At 42.6% G+C, this 21,243-nt stretch overlaps 1 protein-coding gene across 6 annotated transcripts in view; it reads left to right on the forward strand.

Annotated features, from left to right (window-relative positions):
- Nucleotides 1-21,243, forward strand: part of pold1 (polymerase (DNA directed), delta 1, catalytic subunit) — a 112,887-nt gene that overhangs the window by 36,861 nt on the left and 54,783 nt on the right. For all 6 annotated transcript variants that reach the window (XM_078531716.1, XM_078531718.1, XM_078531721.1 and 3 more), the window contains 3 exons: nt 2,324-2,440; nt 3,730-3,843; nt 5,454-5,601. In XM_078531716.1, coding sequence (XP_078387842.1) covers nt 2,324-2,440; nt 3,730-3,843; nt 5,454-5,601 — 379 coding nt within the window. The remainder of the gene's footprint in view (nt 1-2,323; nt 2,441-3,729; nt 3,844-5,453; nt 5,602-21,243) is intronic.

Genomic DNA, 21,243 nt, shown 5'->3' on the forward strand with positions numbered 1-21,243 from the left:
ACCATTCTCCAACTTCTGTGTCCTTAATACTGAATTTTAAAACCACGACTGCCTTCCGCTTGGCATGCAAGTATGTAGATCCGCTGGGGTCTTCCATTTTGGACTGAGATGAGGAGAAACTACTTTTTAAAAGATTCTTTCGTGGGATGTGGTGTCGCTGGAAAGTCCAGCATTTGTTGCCCATCCCTAATTAGTCCTGAGAAGATGGTGGTGAGCTGCCACCTTGAACTGCAGCAGTTTGTGTGGTGTTGGTACATTCTCAGTGCTGTTAGGAAGGGAGCACCAGGATTTTGATCCAGTGACAGTGAAGGAACGGCAATATAGTTCCAAGTCAGGATGTGTGTGGCTTGGAGGGGATTACAGGTGGTGGTGTTCCCATGCATCTGCTGCCCTTGTGACCTCTACCACCAGAAGGCGGTGTTTGGAAGATGCTGTTGAAGGAGCTTTAGTGAGTTGTTGAAGCGCATCTTATATATGGTACACATTGCTGTCACTGTGCGTTGGTGGAGGGAGTGAATGTTTAGGTTGGTGGTTGGGGTGCCAATCCATTGGGCTGCTTTGTCCTAGATGGTGTCGCACTTCTTGAGTGTTGAGCTGCACTCATCCAGGCAAATGGAGAGTATTCCATCACTCTCCTGACTTGTGCCTTGTAGATGGTGGACAGGCTTTGGGGAGTCAGGTGGTGAGTTACTCACTGCAGAATTCTCAGCCTCTGACTTTCTCCTGTAGCCACAATATTTATATGGCTGGTTCAGTTCAGTTTCTAGTCAATGGTAGCCCCCAGGATGTTGGTAGTGGGGGATTCGGTGCTGGTAGTGCCATTGAATGTCAAGGGGAGATAGTTAGATTCTCTTTTGTTGGAGATGGCCGTTGCCTGGAACTTGTGTGACGTCACTGTCACTTGCTATGTATCAGCCCAAGCCTGAATGTTATTCAGGTCTTACTGCATATGGACATGGACAGCTTCAGTATCTGAGGAGTGGCGAATGGCAGTGAAAGTTGCGCAATCATCAGTGAGCATCCCCACTTCTGACCTTATGATGAGGGAAGGTCATTGATGAAGCAGTTGGAGATGTTTGGGTCTCAGACACTACCCTAAGGAACCCCTGTATGATGTCCTGAGAATGAGATGATTGGCCTCCAACAACCATAGTCACCTTCCTTTCTACTAGGTATGCCTCCAACCAGTGAAGAATTTTCCCCCTGATTCCCATTGACTTCAATTTTGCCAGGGCTCCTTGATGCCACACTCAGTCAAATGCTACTTTGATACCAAGGACTGTCACTCTCACCTCAGTTCTGAAATGCAGCTCTTTTGTCTATGTTTGGATTAAGGCTGTAATGAGGTCAAGAACTGAATGCCCCTACACTCAGATGGTTTTGATTCTTGAAATTTTATACCGTCTGGATGCTCAATCATTGAATAAGTTCAAGGTCTGGATTGGTATTTCTTTGGACACTGACGGAATCAAGGGATGTGGGGGTAGGGCAGGAATTGGAGTTGAGGTAGATCAGCTATAATCCTTTGAATGGCACAGGAGGCTCAAGGCCTATACTTACTTGTATTTCTTGCGTTATTGCAATTTTTTTTCATCCCATTATGGAAAGTGTGGAGAAACAGAAATGGTTTCACAGGGTTTCGCTGCCTGCCTCAATACACTGCCCAAATGGTTAATCTTCACGTGAGCCTGAAAATTGACCATTGCCATGTCATTTGACCACCAGCACAGAAACAGATTGTTCATACTAACTAGTCTGTGTCCGATTTCCTCTCATTCTGCTTATCTCAACCTACCAGCCTACCCTTCTACTCCTTTCTTTCATGCGCTTACCTTAGCTTCCCCTTCAACACAGCCTGAGCTCAATCATGTCCTCACCCAAAACATGCATAAGGACTTCCAGCAGGATTATCTGGGTAATCATCAATCGCAGGAATCCTTTTTTTTGTGTTGGGGGAATGGGGAGATACTGAGGCCAGTCGTGTCAGCTCTACCTGTGTTCGGGCCAAGATTGAACCTAAAACCATCCTATCTCTATGACTCAGCTACTGTTTTGCTTTAGCCAGCCAAGCGATTGTGGGAGCTCTGTTGAGACAGTATGGCGGTCCATGAGGGATGTCAAGTGAATTGCTGCCCACCATCATGCTCCATGTGCCCGGTCTTCATAAGGGCAAGAATGGGATTCAAAGCAACATTTCTATCTAGTGCAAGCATTAATATTTCTTTTTAAAACATCAAACATCTGTCTTATCCAAGATAGCTTTTAATGGCTCCATTGTGTTCTGCACTTCATAAAGTGTCATTTTCCTTTTCTATTCCTACAGGTATTATGATGTCCCTATTGCAACTCTGGATTTTTCCTCCCTATATCCATCTATAATGATGGCACATAACCTCTGTTACACCACCCTGCTGAAGCCAGGTGCTGTAGAGAAATACAAGTGAGTTGTGTAGCTTTACAAAGTTGGTATGTTGCATGTTGTCTTAACGTGATGATCATTCAGGTGGCTGAGTTGCAACCTTAGCTGGCCTAGGTAGATTTCTCTGTTGTCGAGCCATCTAGTTTGCTGACCTAATCAGAGTTGCGTGGTTTTTGCTGTTTTCCCCCCTGTTGCTTCTGAAAGCACTGACTCAATTTCCTCACTTGGAGTCATTCTTCATGCATTATCCTTGATGGCGAGTGATTATTCGCCATCACTGACAAGTCTGATCCTGGCTGTGACTGATTGCCATAAACAGAATAATTCCAGCAGTTGTCGCTGGTGTAGAAATTGCTGAAAAAAGAGACATGTCTAAGCTTGTCTTGCACTCATCAGGACACCTCATAAAAATACCAATATAAGGGGAAAACAACAATTTATACCGCATGTGAAGAAAGTGCTGATTGCAAAGTGTGTACATGTTCTTTCTGCCTGCAAAGAACAGGACCCTGTGTATTAACATATGTAGCTCCCAACACTCGTAAGTATGCCACACTGTGAGCCCGTGTATTAATATATGCAAAGAAAAGGCACAAGAACATGCATATTTGCGTGTTTCGGCTAAACTAAATAAGTGATAGCCTTTTGTTGACTCATTCCTCAGGCCAATGCCTTGATCAATCAAGATCAAGTTGCCTGGTTGAAATTTCAAACAATGCTTGGCAGTAAACTCAGTCACCATCACTGATGTATTCTCCATGGCAATGCCACTTGCCAACCAATCAGCATGCTTTTCACATACAGTATAAATTGTTGCTTTCTCATTAAATTGATATTCTTGCGACGTGTCCTGATGAGTGCAAAACGAAAAGCTTAGACATGTCTTTTTTTTCAGTAATGCTCAAGTTCTGAGCTACCGAATGACAATTGGTGTAGAAATCCTGTTTTTTTTTCTCTCTTCTACTGTTCTCTAGTCCTGAGTTGTTATAGCTGTGCTATTGTCATGCTGTCTGAAACTGGCTAACTTGGCCAAAATCAAACTGGCCTGTATATTACAGCAGCACAGCAAGCAGCGTATTTTTCTACTAAGCCATTTGGGGCACTAAGCAGTGAAAATGTCTTGCTAAGCCTAGCACTCTCAAAAACATGAGCATGTTAGAGGCTTTGAATTCCTAGCTAGTGATATCAAAACACATGTGGAATAATAATGTAGTGATAAAATTGAGGCTCAATTTTCTTTAATGAAAAACTTCTATTTATTATATTTTTGTTTGTTTTCTGTTCTTCTCTTCTATCTTTACCCCTTCAAGTTTTTCTTCAGATCAGTTCATTAAGACTCCGACAGGTGACCAATTTGTCAAAGCTTCAGTGCGAAAGGGTTTACTTCCAGAAATCTTGGAAAACCTTCTGTCTGCAAGGAAGAAGTGAGTACAGCGGCCTCAAATTTTTGTTATAATATATTTGTTAATTCAGCAGCTGTAATCATCAGATTTGTTTTGGAACTGGGAATGATTGAAATCCAGTTAAATCTTCTCACTGATCAGCTTGGTCAAATTTTACTCTATTGACCTAAGTAACTGGCAAAAGAGCCAGAGGCGAGTTGAGGGATTTGTTTTTTATGCTGAGAGTTATTATAACCTAGAATACACTACCTGAAAGGGTAGATTGATTTTTGGGAGGAATGGGTTGTTATGGGAGAGAATGTGTGGAATAAACTTGTGTTCCCTGAAGCTTAAAAGAACGAAAAGTGATATTCTATAAAATGTTTGAGGGCTTTACTGGTTAGATGCTGACCGGCTGTTTCTCCTGGCCTGTGTAAGTGTAGAACTAGGGGTCAGGATAAGGAGTCAACAATTTAGGACTGAGATGAGAAAAAAACCCTGATTAGGGTTTGAGAACTGTTAGCTGTTCAGAGCATCACACCTCATTGGCCTTGGAGAGAGCACAGTGTAGATTTACCAGAATCCAAGGGTTAAATTATGAGGCGAGATTTCACAAACTATGGTTCTGTTCCTTGCAATTTAGAAGGTTATGGTGTAATTTGATCTAAGTGCTGAAGCTATTAAGGGGAATAAGTAGGGTAGATAGAAACTATTTCTGCAGGTTGGGGAGGACTAGGGGGACATTATCCAAAATTTGGAGCCGCACCTTTCAGGAGTGAAATTAGGGAACACTTTTACACTCAAAAAAAAAAGGGTGGCAGGTCTTTGGAATACTTCGACAAATGGCAATTGATGCTAGATAAATTTTCATTTTAAACTGGGATTGATGAATTTTTGTTAACCAAAGGTATTAAGGGATATGGGATAAAGGTAAGTGTATGATGTTAGGTCACAGATCAGTCATGATTTCATTGAAGGGTGGAACAGCCTTGAGGAGCTATATGGCCTGTTCTTGGTTTGATGTTCCTACCAAATTTTGATTCTTGATTATTGCAGAAAAATTAATCTATTTTGCACCAGTATGAGCATCAAGTGTTCTCAGGTCAGGAATAGTATGTGTCATGTATGGAGTAAATCAATACCTACTCTCTAATATGCTGTATTAATATTCTCAGGTGAGTAATGTTAACTGGATCCATGCCAATTGGTGAAGTTAAAACAAAAACAAAGCTGATTTCTTTGCTGGAGAGAGTTTATTGACTTAGTTCATAGTCAACACTACTCCAATCTACCAGTATCCCAGCTATCCCCATTTATAGAGTTTATACAAAACCATCACTTGTTTGACAATGTAATTGCCATTAAACCTTAACAATGTGATTAATAAGACATCGCCTTGCACAAGGTTGGGCATTTTGATTTTCCATGCCAGCCATTTTGTTGGCTCTTTGGGTGATTTTACCAATTTGTATGTTGGACACTTACCATGTGGGTGCACTTCATATGGAATAGGTGACATTTTCAGCTTGCTGACATTCAAACCAGGGGCCAGAGTTGGAAGGAGAGTGTACCACACCTTTTGTGGCATCCAATTCCTGGACAATGAAGTAATGTGCTTCTAATTATCACTTCTTCACCTCCCAATATTCAAGGGCAAAGGCAGAACTAAAGAAAGAGACGGACCAATTCAAACAAAAAGTTCTTGATGGTCGTCAGCTCGCCCTGAAAGTGAGCGCAAATTCGGTGTATGGGTTCACTGGAGCACAAGTTGGCAAGCTGCCTTGCCTGGAAATATCACAGGTGAGTTTTGATATTTTGTGTCCTTGTCCTGCCTTTCACCATCCCTTCCTGCCTTTCTTTATAACTACTGCCGCACGTCCCCCCCCCCCCGCAAAAAGCCTGCAGCGTGGCTAGTTTCAAATTTTCCTTGCTGTCTAAACAAAAGCACAGCAAGTGAGATTCTTTTTTACCGAGTTGGTTGGTTTAGAAAGGACTTTATATTTGTTTGGTTTTTGTTGGAAAGAGTTCTCATGATTCTAATAGTTGCAAGTTAATTCAAGTGTCAGAAATCACAGGAATTGATGGGTTCTCGTAGTCAAACTCTCATAAGTGGCGGTAGTACATTTATGGAGCTGGACCAGTAAGGTTCAAATTCTGCCTGGCAAGTTGTGAAATTGAACTAAATTAAACCTGGAAGATGCAGAACGCTTACCAGAAACATTGCTGGATTGGCATAAACTGGTGGTCTAGTGCCCTTCAGGGAAGGAACTTGCCACTCCTGCCCAGACTTGCTGACAGATGACTCTAGTCTTGAACATAGTTGATTCTAAATGTATTTTTGTTTTTGTTTCGGATTTCCAGCATCTGCAGTGTTTTGCTTTTATCTTAGTGTTTAATTGACTGCCACTTCTCTTCAAGGAATGCCTACTCTTCTCTCTGACAGGATTTCCGCCTCACTCTTTTGCCCTGTTCACCTTCATTGCTTTCCATTTCTCTCCTGGTATTTTACAAGTTGTTTCTATGACATCTTTTGGCAATCTCCATCTATCACTGGCCCTCTATCCAGCTCTACCTGTCCCACCCCCCCTTAAACCAGCTTATATTTCACCTCTTTTCTATTTTTCCTTAGTTCTGGTGAAGAGTCATACTGACTCGAAACGTTAACTGTGTTCCTCTCTGCAGATGCTGTCAGACCTGCTGAGTTTTTCCAGGTATTTTTGTTTTTGATTCTAAATGCAACTCAGTTGACTGCGGCTCCCCACTATTGCCCCCTCATGGCACCTAGGACTGGGCCTTACCAGAATCGCTGCCAACCCAAGAACGAATGAAAAGGAAGATTGAGGCACCGGTAATGCTTCATCACTATACCCAGTATGTTTAATAGGTAATAAATTGTCTCTTATATCTACACTAAAGTGATATGCCTTTGAGCTAGGATTCTGCATGACGATTAGTTCTTAATTTCAGTCTCGCTGAGGTGTTAGGGAAATACTGAGCTGTTGGAAAGTTGGGGGCACGGGAAATCAAAGGAACACTCTTGCAAACCTTGTCCCAGTCAACTGTAGAGCAACATTGACAGAGCTGTGCCAAGACGTGTTTCCCAGTCTGTTTCTCTTGACTTGAAAGCTGCGTGACATCAGGGAGGAGGAGAAGAGCCCTGGCGTGGGAATATAACACTTCGGTAATGTACGCAATTGTGCAATAGGACTAAAATAACACTTTGGAACTTTTCTTCTAAGAATTTTGTTTCTTTAAGATGAGTAAAAACTTAAAGACTGAAAAGGGAAATGTTTGCTTTATTTATAAAGTTGTGGCAATGGAAAATGTTTTAGGAAGCAACTTCTCACCAAGAACAGATTCTACAGTACTGAGGTTTTTTAAATGGCTGTAACAAATATGTGTATATGTATATAGGCGATACGTATATACATGTATACCCGTGCAGCCTGTGTGTAGTCTGAAGACTGCAGTTTTGTGATGACTCTTGTCATATGTTCTCAGAAGGGAGACTGTGGTTAAGCTGTGCAGGAAATTGTGTTGAGCAGGATAAGATGTTATAAATCAGTTTGTCAGCAGCATCTTTGCTCACTGTCCTCTGCTTTTTTTCAAGGAGTGTCTCTGGGATTCTTCTTGGTGTTCTAGGCATATGGGGTGCTGGAATTGCTTATATCCTTTTCCTGTCCTTTACCTGAAGACAGCAACATCATCTTGCGTTCGTGTAATGTCTTTAATGTAGCAAAACATCCCAAGGCTTTTCACAGGGCCACAATCGAAACAAAATTTGAGAGTGGGCTATATGAGATATTAGGACAGCTGACAAAAAGCTTGGTTGAGGAAGTGGGTTTTAAGGAGCATTTTAAAGGATTGAGACCAGTGCATGTTTAGGGAGTGAATTCAATAGCTTAGACCCTAGGCAGCTTGAGGCATGGTTGTCAGCGGAGCAATGTAAATGTGCAAGAGACCAGAACTAGAGCAGATTGGAGATCTTGGCAGGTTGTAGGGCTGCAGGAGGTTAGAGGTATGGAGGGATTTGAACATAAGTATGAGAATTTTAAAATTCTTTTGTTGGGATATGGTTTCACGAGCACTTTCACTTGATCAACACTGTCTGTCACAGCTGAGCCCAAATCTTCAAGCACATTTTCAGGAGGGACTCTGATCAGCAATGGGAAACCTGGCTGATTTTAACTCTGGGCACTCAGGCCAGGCCACTGCACTTGCTCTGGTCAAGATGAACTAACTCTGTAAAGCCTAAGAACAAACTAAGGCTTTTTTGGGAACGTATTTACACTGTGGTGAGGGACTTTAGTTCAGTGGAAGGACTAGTAAAGCAACAACAACTTGCTTTTGATGTAGTAACACGTCCCAAGGCGATTCACAGAAGTATAATCAAACAAAATTTGACACAGAGCCCCATACGGAGATATGAGGAAAGATGACCAAAAGCCTGAGCAAAGAATCTTATGGAAGGGACAGAAATAGAGAAGAAGAGAGATTTATAAAGTAAATTCCAGAGCTTAGGGCCTTGGCAGCTAGAGGCACAGCCATCAATCATAGAGTGATTAATATTGAAGATGCGCATGAGGGCAGAATTGAAAGAGTGAAGAGGTCTGGTGGCTTGTAGAATTGGAGGAGGTTACAGAGAAAGGGAAGGAATAAGCTCATGAAGGAGTTTGAAAGCAAGGATGAGAATTTTAAGATCGAGACATTACTGAACTTGGAGCCAATGTAAGTCAGAGGAGACAAGAGTGAGGTGTGAATGGAACTTAGTGTGAGTTAGGTTACAGCCAGCAGAGTTTTGTATGAGTTCAAGTTAATATAAGGTGGAAATGAAGGCTGGCCAGGCAAGTGTCATTGGAATGGTAACGTCGCCCCACACATGTGCCAGGCAATGACCATCTCCAACAAGAGAGAATCTAACCAATGCCCCTTGATATCACTGGCATTACCATCACTGAATTCCCCATTATCAACATTCTGGGAGTTGCCATTGACTAGAAACTGAACTGGACCGGCCACATAAATACCATGGCTACAAGAGCAGGTGTCAGAGGCTAGGAAGCCTGCAGCGAATAACTCACCTCCTGACTCCCCAAAGCCTGTCCACCACCTACAAGGCACAAGTAGGGAGTGTGATAGAATACTCTCCACTTGCCTGGATGACACTCAACGTCACTCAAAAAGCTCAACACCATCCAGGACAAAGCGGCCTGCACCACCTTCAACATTCACTCCCAGCATTGCTGACATGCAGTGGCAGCAGTGTGTACAATCTATAAGATGCACTGCAGCAAGTTACCGGGGCTCCTTCGACAACATCTTCGAAACCTGCGATCATTACCATCTAGAAGGACAAAGGCAGTAGGTGCATGGGACCACCATCACCTGCAAGTTCCCCTCCAAGTCACACGCCATCCTGATTGGAACTATACCGCCATTCCTTTAATGTCGCTGGGTCAGAAATCCTGCAACTTCCTCTCTAACAGCACTGTACCCACATCACATGGACTGCAGCGGTTCAAGAAGTTGGCTCACCACCACCTTCTCGAGGGTAATTAGGGATGGGCAATAAATGCTGGCCTAACCAGCGACACCCACATCCCATGAAAGCACAAATATAAAAAAAAATTAAGCCTAGAGGTAAGGCTTGGATGAGGGCTTAGCAGCAGTGTTGCAAACAGCCTGGTTCAGTCACAGACAGTTGACAGGAATGGAGGCATCAGCTGGAGAGCTGGGATTGTACTCCTTGGAACAGAGAAATTTAATAAATTTGTTGCAAATAATGAGGGGCTTTGATAGAGCAGAAAGAGAGAAACTGTTTCCACTGGCAGGACACAGGTTTAAGATTATTGGCAATGAACCAGAGTGTGATAGAATACTCTCCACTTGCCTGGACGACACTCAACGACGCTCAAAAAAGCTCAACACCATCCAGGACAAAGCGGCCCGCACCACCTTCAACATTCACTCCCTTCATCACTGACATGCAGTGGCAGCAGTGTGTACAATCTATAAGATGCACTGCAGCAAGTCACCAGGTTCCTTAGACAGCATCTTCGAAACATGCGATCTCTACCATCTGGAAGGACAAAGGCAGTAGGTGCATGAAAAAAAATTACACAGCAAGTCATTACTGTCTGATCTGGCAGTGAAAGCAGGTGCAAGAGTAATTTTTGAAAGGGAATTAAACGATGGTTTCAGCAGCAGATGAGCTGAAGCATGGGTGGAATTGGGTGATGTTATGGAGGTGCAAGTAGGCGGTCTTAGCGCAGGTATGACACCTCTGTCAGGTATGACACCAAGGTTGCTTTTGTTTGTTAACGCTCCTGATCTAGCTGTGGAAGCAGATTCAGTGGTAACTTCTAAAAGGAAATTGTATAAATACTCAAAGGGGAAAAATTGCAGACTGAGGAAAGAGTAAGGATGTGATTAATTGGATAGCTCTTGCAAACAGCCTCCACAGGCATGGTGGGACAGATGACCTCCTGTGCTGCATCATGCTGTGCTGGTATGACTCAGTACCGAAGTAGGCATTGTTTTACCAACTATACCATTGTGGGAGGTGGGGAGCGGTGACTCTATAGGTTTATATCTACAAAATATGCTGTGGTGAATTTCTCACTATCTTTTTTCAACTTTCCATTGCTTTCGCTCCATGTCATTGTGATATGTCATCCTACACCATCCAGTGTCTAGTTACATAGCAGTGACAGAGCTGTGGGTCCAGGTAGCTACCTGACTGGAGATTGCTGCATAGTGCGGTATTGGACAAAGGGGGAAGGGAAGCTGACACATTGTCATCTCAGCATTGTAAATTGTGCAAGATAATTTTTTTTTAAACATCTCAGTGTGATAGTTTGATAAGTGAGTGTAGCCTTGGGATGAACTGTTAAAAAAGAATTGATCTTGATCTGGAGATAGGACACCCATGACTTAAGCACAAATACTTCTGTTTTCCTCATGTCCTAATTTGAAATAAGATCTGAAAATCCAGTACAATTTTGCTACATAGGAATAGGTAAATAAAGACTAGAAACCCTCCGTGCAATATAATTAAACTGATCCAGCCAATGGTGTGAATAGAAAGCATGTGGAACACGAGCACATTTACAGGCCAATGTTATCCCCTAGCATAACTGCAGTCATGCGATATGAGATTTTTATGAAAGATACGTGGGCTTATAACTGTCAAAATAAAATTACAACACTTGAATGTTGCAGTTAATTAGAATTTAACTCTTAGTGAATATTGATTGACCCTGTTGGATGAAGTATAGTGGTTTGATACTGACCCTGACTGGACAATCTTAAATGCTAGAGCACTTAGTTTAACAGTGGGCATTTTAACCGTTGACTATTGGTTGGAATTTTAGGTTAAAGAACAGGGCCAGGGTCTTGCCTGAATACATGTGTATTAAAAGGAATTGGGCAGATCTGTTTTTTTTTTTAGCTAACCCTTGAGGTTTTTTTTTCTCTGTCCCAAGAGGAGAATCCTGCTTTGGATTCATGGTTACTTTTAGTTTTTCTAGTGCTTGTATCTTCATACGGATTTGGGTCCAGAAAGGAGGGGATCGTTGTGGAACATTTTGCCAATGGACCTGCCAGCTGACTTGGTCCCAGTGGGCTGCAGGAAGGAGAGCAAATGCCAAATTACTCTTAATATTAACTCGTAATATTTTGAGGCAGAGAAGAATAGTTTATATTGAAATCAATCTCCCCAGCAATGGTTCCCTATTAGTCATTAATAACAACGAAAGATGTGGTGGGTTCTTTTTTCAGTTTAATTTGGTTCCCCTTTCACCTTTCATGGTGGGCTTAGGCTGTGCAATATTTGGGGGAGGTGATCTACTTCCTTTGTGGATACTGCAATGGAACTGGCTATTAGATGGCTTACAAGAGAAGTTTTACAAGAGGATAGGAGGTGGAGTAGGGGGAGCTAGGAATGTATGTGTCTCTTCATTCCAGCATTTACCTATCCTTGTATCTTTGTTTAATTGAAACAATTCCAGTAATGGGCAGCGTTGGCATAGGTTGGGATTTTTATTTTGAATTCAACTGAACTTCCAGGGTACGATAGAAGTCTCCAATGATTACATAAAGTCAGCAGTGTTCGGTTAGAAATATTGATTTGTACTGTTGACTTGATCATTGTAAATGTCAAAATAAATGAGTTTGACATCTTTGAAACAATTATGAACCTTAGAGCAGATCGGGCTCCTGGCCTGGATGGCATTCGCTCAAGGGTGATTGAGGAAATGGGTCATGTGCTTTGTGAACCTCTTGCCCGTATTATTAGCTCATTAGAATTGGAGGTTTATTCCATTAGGTTGGAGGGATGACCATGTCGTAGTAGCAATTTTCAGAAAGTTGCATGCGTTTCGGCCAGGGGATAGACTCTGGAAGGGATCTTGAGAAATGTTATCTGTGATCAACTGGAGAGAGGAGGAGTTGTCAGAGATGCTGAACATGATTTGTAGGAAAGAGTCATGTTTTGCCAACTTTTTAGGGGAAGCCACTGAGTTGGTGTATGCAGGTAGACGTACATTTCGATTTTCAGAAAACTTAGTTATTTGACAGAGAGATCAGATTACTACACAAGATAAAGTTGGTAGGATTGGTGTTAAATCGTTACAGTAGTTTAAGAACTAGCTGCATTCTGACAGTCAGAAAGTGCTCATTGATGGTTCATTTACGGATCTGCTGGGAGAGCAGTCACTAGTGATGTTCCACAGAGACTGGTCTCAAGGGCTGTTATTTCTCACTGTCTTCATCAACTTAATAATCTGGATGCAGGTGTTGGGAGAATGGTCTGCAATTTTGTAGATGAAATTCTGTGTGAATGTTAGGTTTGTAGATGAGAATAAGCTACTGCAAGCAGATCTCGATGTGGGGGGTAGTTAGGTCACTATTTGGAATTTAACTTCAATAAATACATACTGTGCACTTGGGTAGGACTAATGTTGAATATACTTACACCCCACAGAGTATAACACTTAAGTCTGTCGCAAGCAAAAGAGAGCTTGGTATTATAAATACATAATTCCCTTGAGGGTCATGATCAGTGCAATGAAGCCATAGCCAGAAGAAAACAAAGCACTTTTTTTTGTTTTTATGTAAGCCTTTGGTTAGGCCTCACTTAGAATACCATCTTGAGTTATAGCCCTTTCGCACAAACAGTGATATAGAGGGCCGCAAGAATGAGACCCAGCTTAAAAACCTTTGCTGTCCAGATAGACTTAAAAACTGGGTCTAGTTACCTTAGAGAGTCATTGATTCCAGGATAATCTGATAGATGTGTTTCACATATTGAAGGAACTAGATGAGGTTAATATACATTGATGATTTCATTCTAAATAGTTTAGGAAGGACCAAGGGCCAGGTGCTTATGTTGCATAAGGGTAGAACTAGGTTAGATTTTTTTTATTCACTCAAGGGATGTGGGCTTCGCTGGCTAGGCCAGCATTTATTATCTATTCTTAATTGCCCTTGAGAAGGTGGTGTTGAACTGCTGCCGTCCATGTGGTGTGGGTACACCCACAGTGCTGTTAGGGAGGGAGTTCCAGGATTTTGATCCAGCAACAGTGAAGGAATGGCGATGTATTTCCAAGTCAGAATGGTGAGCGACTTGGAGGGGAACTTCCAGGCGGTGGTGTTCCCATGTATCTGCTGCCCTTGTCCTTCTAGATGGTAGTGGCCGTAGATGTCAGGAGGTTCATTAACCAATGGAACAAGCTTGTACAGTGAATGCAGATTTGTCACATTCCCCAAGAGACCTGAACCAGTTCCTGGTTGGGACAGATCATAGCACACAAAAGGCAGGAAGACACCAGGTAATATAAATCAGGGTCAACCCTTATAAAGTCTATTCTTTTCATAGACTGTATATAATCTACCTAGTTGCTCATTCTTCCCGAGCCATTTAATCACCTCATTGAAAATTCTGCGCAAGTACACCCTGACCCCAAAGATCATGATTTCAAATTCCAGAATATTCATCAGTCAGACCTTTTCACCTTGGCTTCCTCCATTCCACAGATATCATCCTGCTGCAGTCCATTGCAGGAGCTAGTGTATAAGGTGATCTGCTCCTGTAAACTTTATTCATGTACCCAACCAGGCATTTATGCAAGAGCAAAGTAATGCAGACGCTGGAAATCTAAAATAAAAAAAGAAAATGCTGGAAATATTCAGCAAGTCTGGCAGCATCGGTGGAGAGAGAAGGCGTTAAGTGACATGAGCTCTTGTTAAAGTCTGTTCTACATTTTCTCTACTCTGGAGGGATGGGGGCACTTTATTCCGAATTAAGACACGTCAGGTTTTAAACCTATGGTTCGTTAATGTATTACCAGGCTGTTGTGTCTAACTTTTTAAAGCTCCTTTCTGCACAGTCAGGCTGTTCTACAAGACTTATTTTGCAATCCTTCATGCTTGCACAAATTATTTTCATTTCTCTTTTTTTTAACCCTTTTTCTAGAAAGATTTTAAAATTTACTAGAGTTTAATTTTCTTTCTCTGCATCCTTTTTTTTGTTAAGTTTTCTTTTCCTCCCTCTCTTGAATTTACTGACATTCACTGGGTCAGTCCCATAGACCAGATTCCTTGCGAAAGCAGCCATTTTTCATGTTTGAATTTAGATTGTGAGTATCGCAGGCTATTTGACTGCTTGTGACAATCACAGTTGAGCCTGATTCTTTCCTCATCCCCCAGCTGCACAATCCCTTCCAGAAGAGATCACAGTATAGATATCAGGAATTGAACAATGGCTTTCCCAGCCTTTCTTATGGATGTTGAAGTCAGTTACAGCTTCCTATTTGCCACCTTGTCTCAGATTGACTGACAAAGTACAGACAGGCAATTGAGCCCTGGGACTTTCCTGCTCTTTATGCTCAGCTGTTGACTGGCTTAATCAGCTGAGTTGTCAGGGAACTGGATTTATATCAAGTGAAAGCTATAATTTTTTCATTATGGGTTGCACAAAGCATTCCCTTTTTGGTGGGTACCTTAGCCTTTCATGGCTTCAAGGAGAACTAAAAGGACGGTTTGCGGAAAAACAAGCTTCCTGTTGTGAGGAGGAAGCATTTAAAAAAATATTTTTTTTGTTCTTAAATTAAATGGATGGAAAATCACAACAGATTGTTCCAACAAAATGGAGAGACGTTTTTGTAAAAAGCTTCATTCTTGACTGTTATCTTTTATTTTTGTTTCTTAAATTCTTAAGCATATCACACCAATTAGAGCCGTAGAATTTTACTGCACTGAAGGAGATCAATGAGCCTGTGCTACTGTTTGAAAGATCTGTTCAGTTAATGTTGTTCCCCCAATTCTGCCTTCTTCACTGGCTAGCAGTGTTTTGGGAGTGGACAGGCTGTTTGTATCTTGGCATCTGCCAGTGCCTCTTCAAGTTAATGTAGTGGGAAGTGTGAGATCCTACTCTGCAATTGCCCTCTCTGATTTTTAGCCCTTCTTTCCCTTTGCGCCATCCCGCTACAGCAGTGCAGGAGGGTCATCACTTTCAGTTGATACCACCTTGCAATGCTGACAACTTGGTAGCAGCAGAGATCAAATTTGTTCCATCCCCTGACCCATTGCTAGGGTACAGTCCTGAGTATGATAAATGCACCACTTAATATTGTCAAACCTTACAGCACTAAAGGAGGTATTGCGCTCATACAATATATGAACTAAAAAAGGAACTTGTGAAGTATAAAGCCGAAACAGGCACTTTCTTGTAAACAAAATGGAGTTGAGAGCCCTGGTGACCTTTTCTGACCTCTTTCCTGTCAATGCACATGGAACTCCAGGAACCCTGAGCTAACCTTTGTGTCTGGACAAATCTTGACTAAGTCATTAAAATGCAAATGACCTTCCTGGACATATCTTTGAGAAGTCATTAAAGTGCACCGACCTTTCCTGTGGTTAATGGCTGCATTTCTCCAACTAATTAAAAGGATTGGGTTTCACAATAATGTTGCAGACTTTTCGGATCTAAATTTGAAAACCAGAAAATGGGTGTGAAAAGCTCTATTTTATCAAGATGGTATGTGGATAAAATATACCCGGACTTCATTATCTGACAATGGCTTAGCCATCAGAAACTGAGGACAATGGAAAAAGATGCTGTGGTCACATGACAGAAACTAGGTTTCTGATGAGATTTAATAAGGCACATTCTGAGCAGACAGACCTGAAACACCTGGACCAATTAAGCGAAAAGACTCTGCTTAAGAAATACCAGTAGGCAGAGATTCAGATTGGCCTTGAACTCTCTATCTGAGGAACTGTACCAGGGCTTCGATTTTGCACCTTGACTGTAGTAGAATAAAAGAAACCTGTTACAGTGAAAATACAACAACAGTGAATTTGTCCTTCCAAGACTACCAGAGCTTTTATCTGCAGTGGACAAGAAAGAATTACAGACTTGCATCATTTCAAATCTTCACCTCATTGAAAAACAAGTTTAATGGAAAACTCTTGAAAAATCATAAGACCTAAATGCATGCTACTTTTATAGTTACAATAATTTCTTGAGTGTGTGTGTATCTATATGAGTGAGAGAGCGGGTGTTGAACAATAACATTTACCTTTCTTTTAAAACGTATGAAAAACCTGTCATTTGCCTGTTCCTGAAAGTTACAGCACTCAAGGGTTAAAACACTTTGTTTAACATGCTGTTTCGTTCAGTTGAGAGGTGAAAAAAGGGGAACCATCCTTACCATCTCTTCCCTGTCCGTAACAAAGGTCATTCAGCCTGTACTGCTCTATATAAGAAACAGGAGTAGGAATAGCCATCTGGCCCATCAAGTCTGCTCCACTGTTCAACAGTATCGTGGCTGATCTGATCGTGGCTTCAACTCATTTTCCTGCTTGCCTCCCCCATAACTCTCGACTCCCTTGTAGATCAAAAATCTGTCTAACTCAACCTTGAATATATTTAATGACCCAAACTCCAATGCTCTATGGGGTAGAGAATTCCAAAGATTAATGACCCTTAGAGAAGAAATTCCTCCTCACCTACATCTTAAATGGGAGACTGCTTATTCTGAGACCATTCCCCCTAGTTCTAGATTGCCTCACATGGGGAAACATCATCCTAGTTTCTACCCTGTCAAGGCCCCTCAGAATCTTATACATTTCAATAAAATCACCACTCACTCTTCTAAACTCCAATGAGCATTGGTCAACCTGCTCTTTCCTCATATTCAACCCCTTTATCCCAGGAATCAGCCTGGTGAATTTTGTCTGAATTGCCTCCAATGCAAGTATAAGGAGACCAGAACTGTGTGTAGCACTTTTCTCACCAGTGCCCCCCTTCCCTATAAATAAGATTTGCCTATTTGTATGCTCCATCCCCCTTGCAATAAAGGAAAACATTTAATTTGCCTTCCTAGTTACTTGCAGTAGTTGCATGCTAACTTTTTGTGATTCATGCACGAGGATACCTGGACTCTTCTGAACTGCAGCATTCTACTGTTTCTCTCCACTCAACTAATCTGTTTTTCCATTCTTATGACCAAAATGGGCTACCTCACATTTTCCCATACTATACTTCATCTGCTAAATTTTTGTCCACTCACTTAACCTAGCTATATTCCTTTGCAGACTCTGTGTCCTCCTCACATATTGCTGCCACCCATCTTTGTATCATCAGCAAATTTGCCTCAAATAGCACGTGACAATGATCAGATATTTGGGTGTTCATTAAGCGAGAAACATAGGCTGCGACACTGGGGAAATCTACCCCTGTTCTTTTCGAATAAGAACCATGGGATCTTTTAGGATAGGCGGGACCTTGGTTTAACATTTCATCCAAAAGTTGGTACTTCTGACGTTGCAGCACTCCCTCTACTACATTCAAGTCCTTGGGGTGGAACTTGAACCCACAACCTTTTGACTCAGTGGCAAGAGTACTGCACCATGGCCATTGACTGCTATTAAAGGAGCTCAGTTGCTTCTTGAACTGGAAGTTGTGTGGATTTTCAAAAGGAGTTTGATAAAGTAGCAAATGGAAGTCTTGTTAAAATTAATGTACCTATAGTAAAGGAAGTGTGGCAGCAGGATAGCAAGTTAGTTGAAGATCAGAAAATGACGGACCTGATGTCCTGAAGCCAATAGGAGTGAATATGAATAGCCTCCTGTGTTGGCACAAATTATGTGCCTTCCATTTCTTCAGGATGAACCAAAGCACTTTAGAGCCAATGAATTTTCTTGAAGCATAGTAACTGTTATGTTGGCAATATGGTAGCCAATTTATGTACAGAACAGGACTGACACTACTGATTCTTTTCCATTAGTACTGCACTGAAGTGTTGGCCTTTATCAGGCTTGCCCAAGCCGCAGAAGCCCCTCCATGTAGCCCCTAGAATTATTTTTTTTATTCATTCATGGGATGTGGGCTTCGCTGGCTGGGTCAGCAATTATTGCCCATCTCTAGTTGCCCTTGAGAAGGTGGTGGTGAGCTGCTGCCTTAAACTGCTGCAGCCCATGTGGTATAGGTGCACCCACAGTGCTGTTAGGGAGTTCCAGGATTTTGACCTAGTGACAGTGAAGGAACAACAATATATTTCCAAGGCAGGATGGTGAGTGACTTGGAGGGGAATTTGCAGATGGTGGTGTTCCCATATATCTGCTGCCTTTGTCCTTTGAGATGGCAATGGTCGTGGGTTTGGAAGGTGCTGTCTAAGGAGCCTTGGTGAATTCCTGCAGTGCATCTTGTAGATGGTACACACTGCTGCTACTGTGCATCAGCGGTGTAGGGAGTGAGTTTGTGGATGTGGTGCCAGTCAAATGGTCTGCTTTTTCCTGGATGATGTCAAGCTTCTTGAGTGTTATGGGAGCTGCACTCATCCAGGCAAGCGCTGGTAAGATGGCTCAGTGTGTTGGAAGATTTCTTCAGGGGCTTTTTCCCCCAGCCACAGCCTGTTTCTCTCTCATGTCTTATGCTGATAGTGAGCCTATCAGTATAAAACATGGGAGAGAAACAGGCTGTGATTGGAGGAGCTGTGTACACCGGCAAGTGTGAGTATTTGAAGATAAGAGACTTGGAGTGCACGTTCACCATGCTTTCCCTTGTCTGCCAGTGCTCTGGCCCGGCTGCGGCCACTTTCCTCCAGCTACCAGTGCTCTAGCCTGGCTGCGTCCCAACGGTTCTCCCCTACGTTCCGCCGGCTCTCTGGGTGGCGAGGTTGGGGGGGGAAGGTTATAGGGATGTGAGAGTGTGTGTCTGACTCACTCCCAGTCACAGAATCCTCATTCGCCCTCATGCCCACACACCAACAGGCACTCTCTCAGTGGGTGAGGGTGAGCGAATGAGCACCCTGATACTCGAAGTAAGCTGCACACACACACTCTCACCCTTTCGCACTGAAATGGTCGTCTTTATTTATTACTCATTTTTTAATTACCATTTTATTGTGGAGTTTTTTTTTTGCTCAGCAAGTTGTTTAGTATAATATGTCAGCTTTCTTTTTGAAATTCGTGTTTGATGTTGTGCCAGACCTTATCTTTTCGAAATTTGCTTGTCAACCCCCCCCCCACCCTTTCCCCCGAGTGTGAGATAAATTGAAATGTGGCCCCCCCCTACGAGAAAAGGTTGGACAAGCTTGGTCTATGTTATATGTCCTGCAATGGGACTTGACTGCACAACCTCTGATTCTGATGTGAGCCCTCCCATGGCTCAGAGAGGTTCTCGTCCAACCCCTTTAAGTGCCTCCTTTCTAGGGTAGCACTTCATTCCCATAGTGCTTGCCATGATTTTCATTGGGTGTACTTGCACCCCCTTAGGTCCTTGTGTTCTTTTGCGGCAGAGTAGCTGGAATTGCATACACTACCCCAAGTACGATACTTCCGTCCCCTATTTCTCTCTTTATATTTCTGTTTGTCTCTCTGAAGTGTCTTGGAATTTTTCTCTTACATGATTCGCTTTTCAGTAGTGCTTATAATTGTTTTGCTCTTTCCTTGTGTGTCTCTTAAGAACCACTTCTTATTGCGACTTAACAGCCAGATGGAGGCTGCCTCAATCCTGAACAGGTTGCTTGGTGCGTCAATTGTCAATGGTTTAACAAACTCTAACCGCAAGCTTGCAGCTTGATGATTGGGAAAGAGATGGCTGATGTAAACCAAGTTACAAAAAAGAAAATTATGCAATTTGGGAGCAGATTAATGAGGTTGTGTTGTAAGCCCCTTGCTGTACATGGGTGGTAGTGAGGGGGAGATGGGGGTGGCAGTGGCTCTGCTGTGGCAGGGGTGCTGCAAGGAGTGTGGCTGCTGTGCGTGTGTTATTTAGTTTTAACATAAGCAGGCCTCAGGAAACGGACAGTTTCCAGCTTTCCTGTGGTAAAGCCTTGCTTCCTGCCTGATACAATTCTGCTGGTATTTGTACTGCACAGTTGGGCTTGGGGCTCTGTTGCAAAATGAATTGCAAAATTGGTTTGAATTTCAGTTGAAATCATTTTCCTTTCAATGTTCTCCGTTCTGCACCCACCTGACTTGACTCCTTGTTGGGTGTATTCACACATGTGCCAATGACCCAGTGGTACTTCACCCAAGTGGACATTCTTTATGTGTGTTTGAGTGCTTTTTGACCACAGAGAGCATCACTGCCCAGCCTGATCCTCTACTTTAGTCTACTGCATTCGCTGCTCCCCATGCGATTGTCTCTACATTGGAGAGACCAAACGCAGACTGGGTGACTGCTTTGCGGAACACCTTCGGTCTGTCCGCAAGCATGACCCAGACCTCCCTGTCGCTTGCCATTTCAACACACCGCCCTGCTCTCCTGCCCGCATGTCCGTCCTTGGCCTGCTGCAATGTTCCAGTGAAGCTCAATGCAAACTGGAGGAACAGCACCTCATCTTCCGATTAGGCACTTTACAGCCTTCCGGACTTAACATAGAGTTCAACAACTTCAGATCATGAACTCTTCCCTCCACCTCCACCCCCTTTCCGATCCCCTTTTTTCTAATAATTATTATATTTTTAAATATATTTTTCTTTTCCCACCTATTTCTGTTATTTTAAAATTTATTTCCATCCATTGTTTTATCTCCACCTTTTAGCCTATTTCGATCCCTTCCCCCCACCCCACCCCCACTAGGACCATCTGTCACTTGCACATCCTGCTTTCTACTCTTTATGTCACCATTAGCACATCCTTTAGCTAATATCACTACAGTCAACACTCCTTTGTCCTTTTGTCTATGACATCTTCGGCAATCTCTCCTTTGCCTCCACCTATTACCTCTATCCAGCTCCACCTGTCCAACCCCCCTTAAACAGCTTATATTTCACCTCATTTCTATTTCTCTTCAGCTCAGATGAAGAGTCATACGGACTCGAACTGTTAACTCTGCCTTCCTCTCCACAGATGCTGTCAGATCTGCTGAGTTTTTCCAGCTATTTTTGTTTTTGTTTCAGATTTCCAGCATTTGCAGTATTTTGCTTTTA

The sequence above is a fragment of the Cetorhinus maximus genome, chromosome 29 (assembly GCF_964194155.1).
Source record: "Cetorhinus maximus chromosome 29, sCetMax3.hap1.1, whole genome shotgun sequence".
Taxonomy (NCBI): Eukaryota; Metazoa; Chordata; class Chondrichthyes; order Lamniformes; family Cetorhinidae; genus Cetorhinus; species Cetorhinus maximus.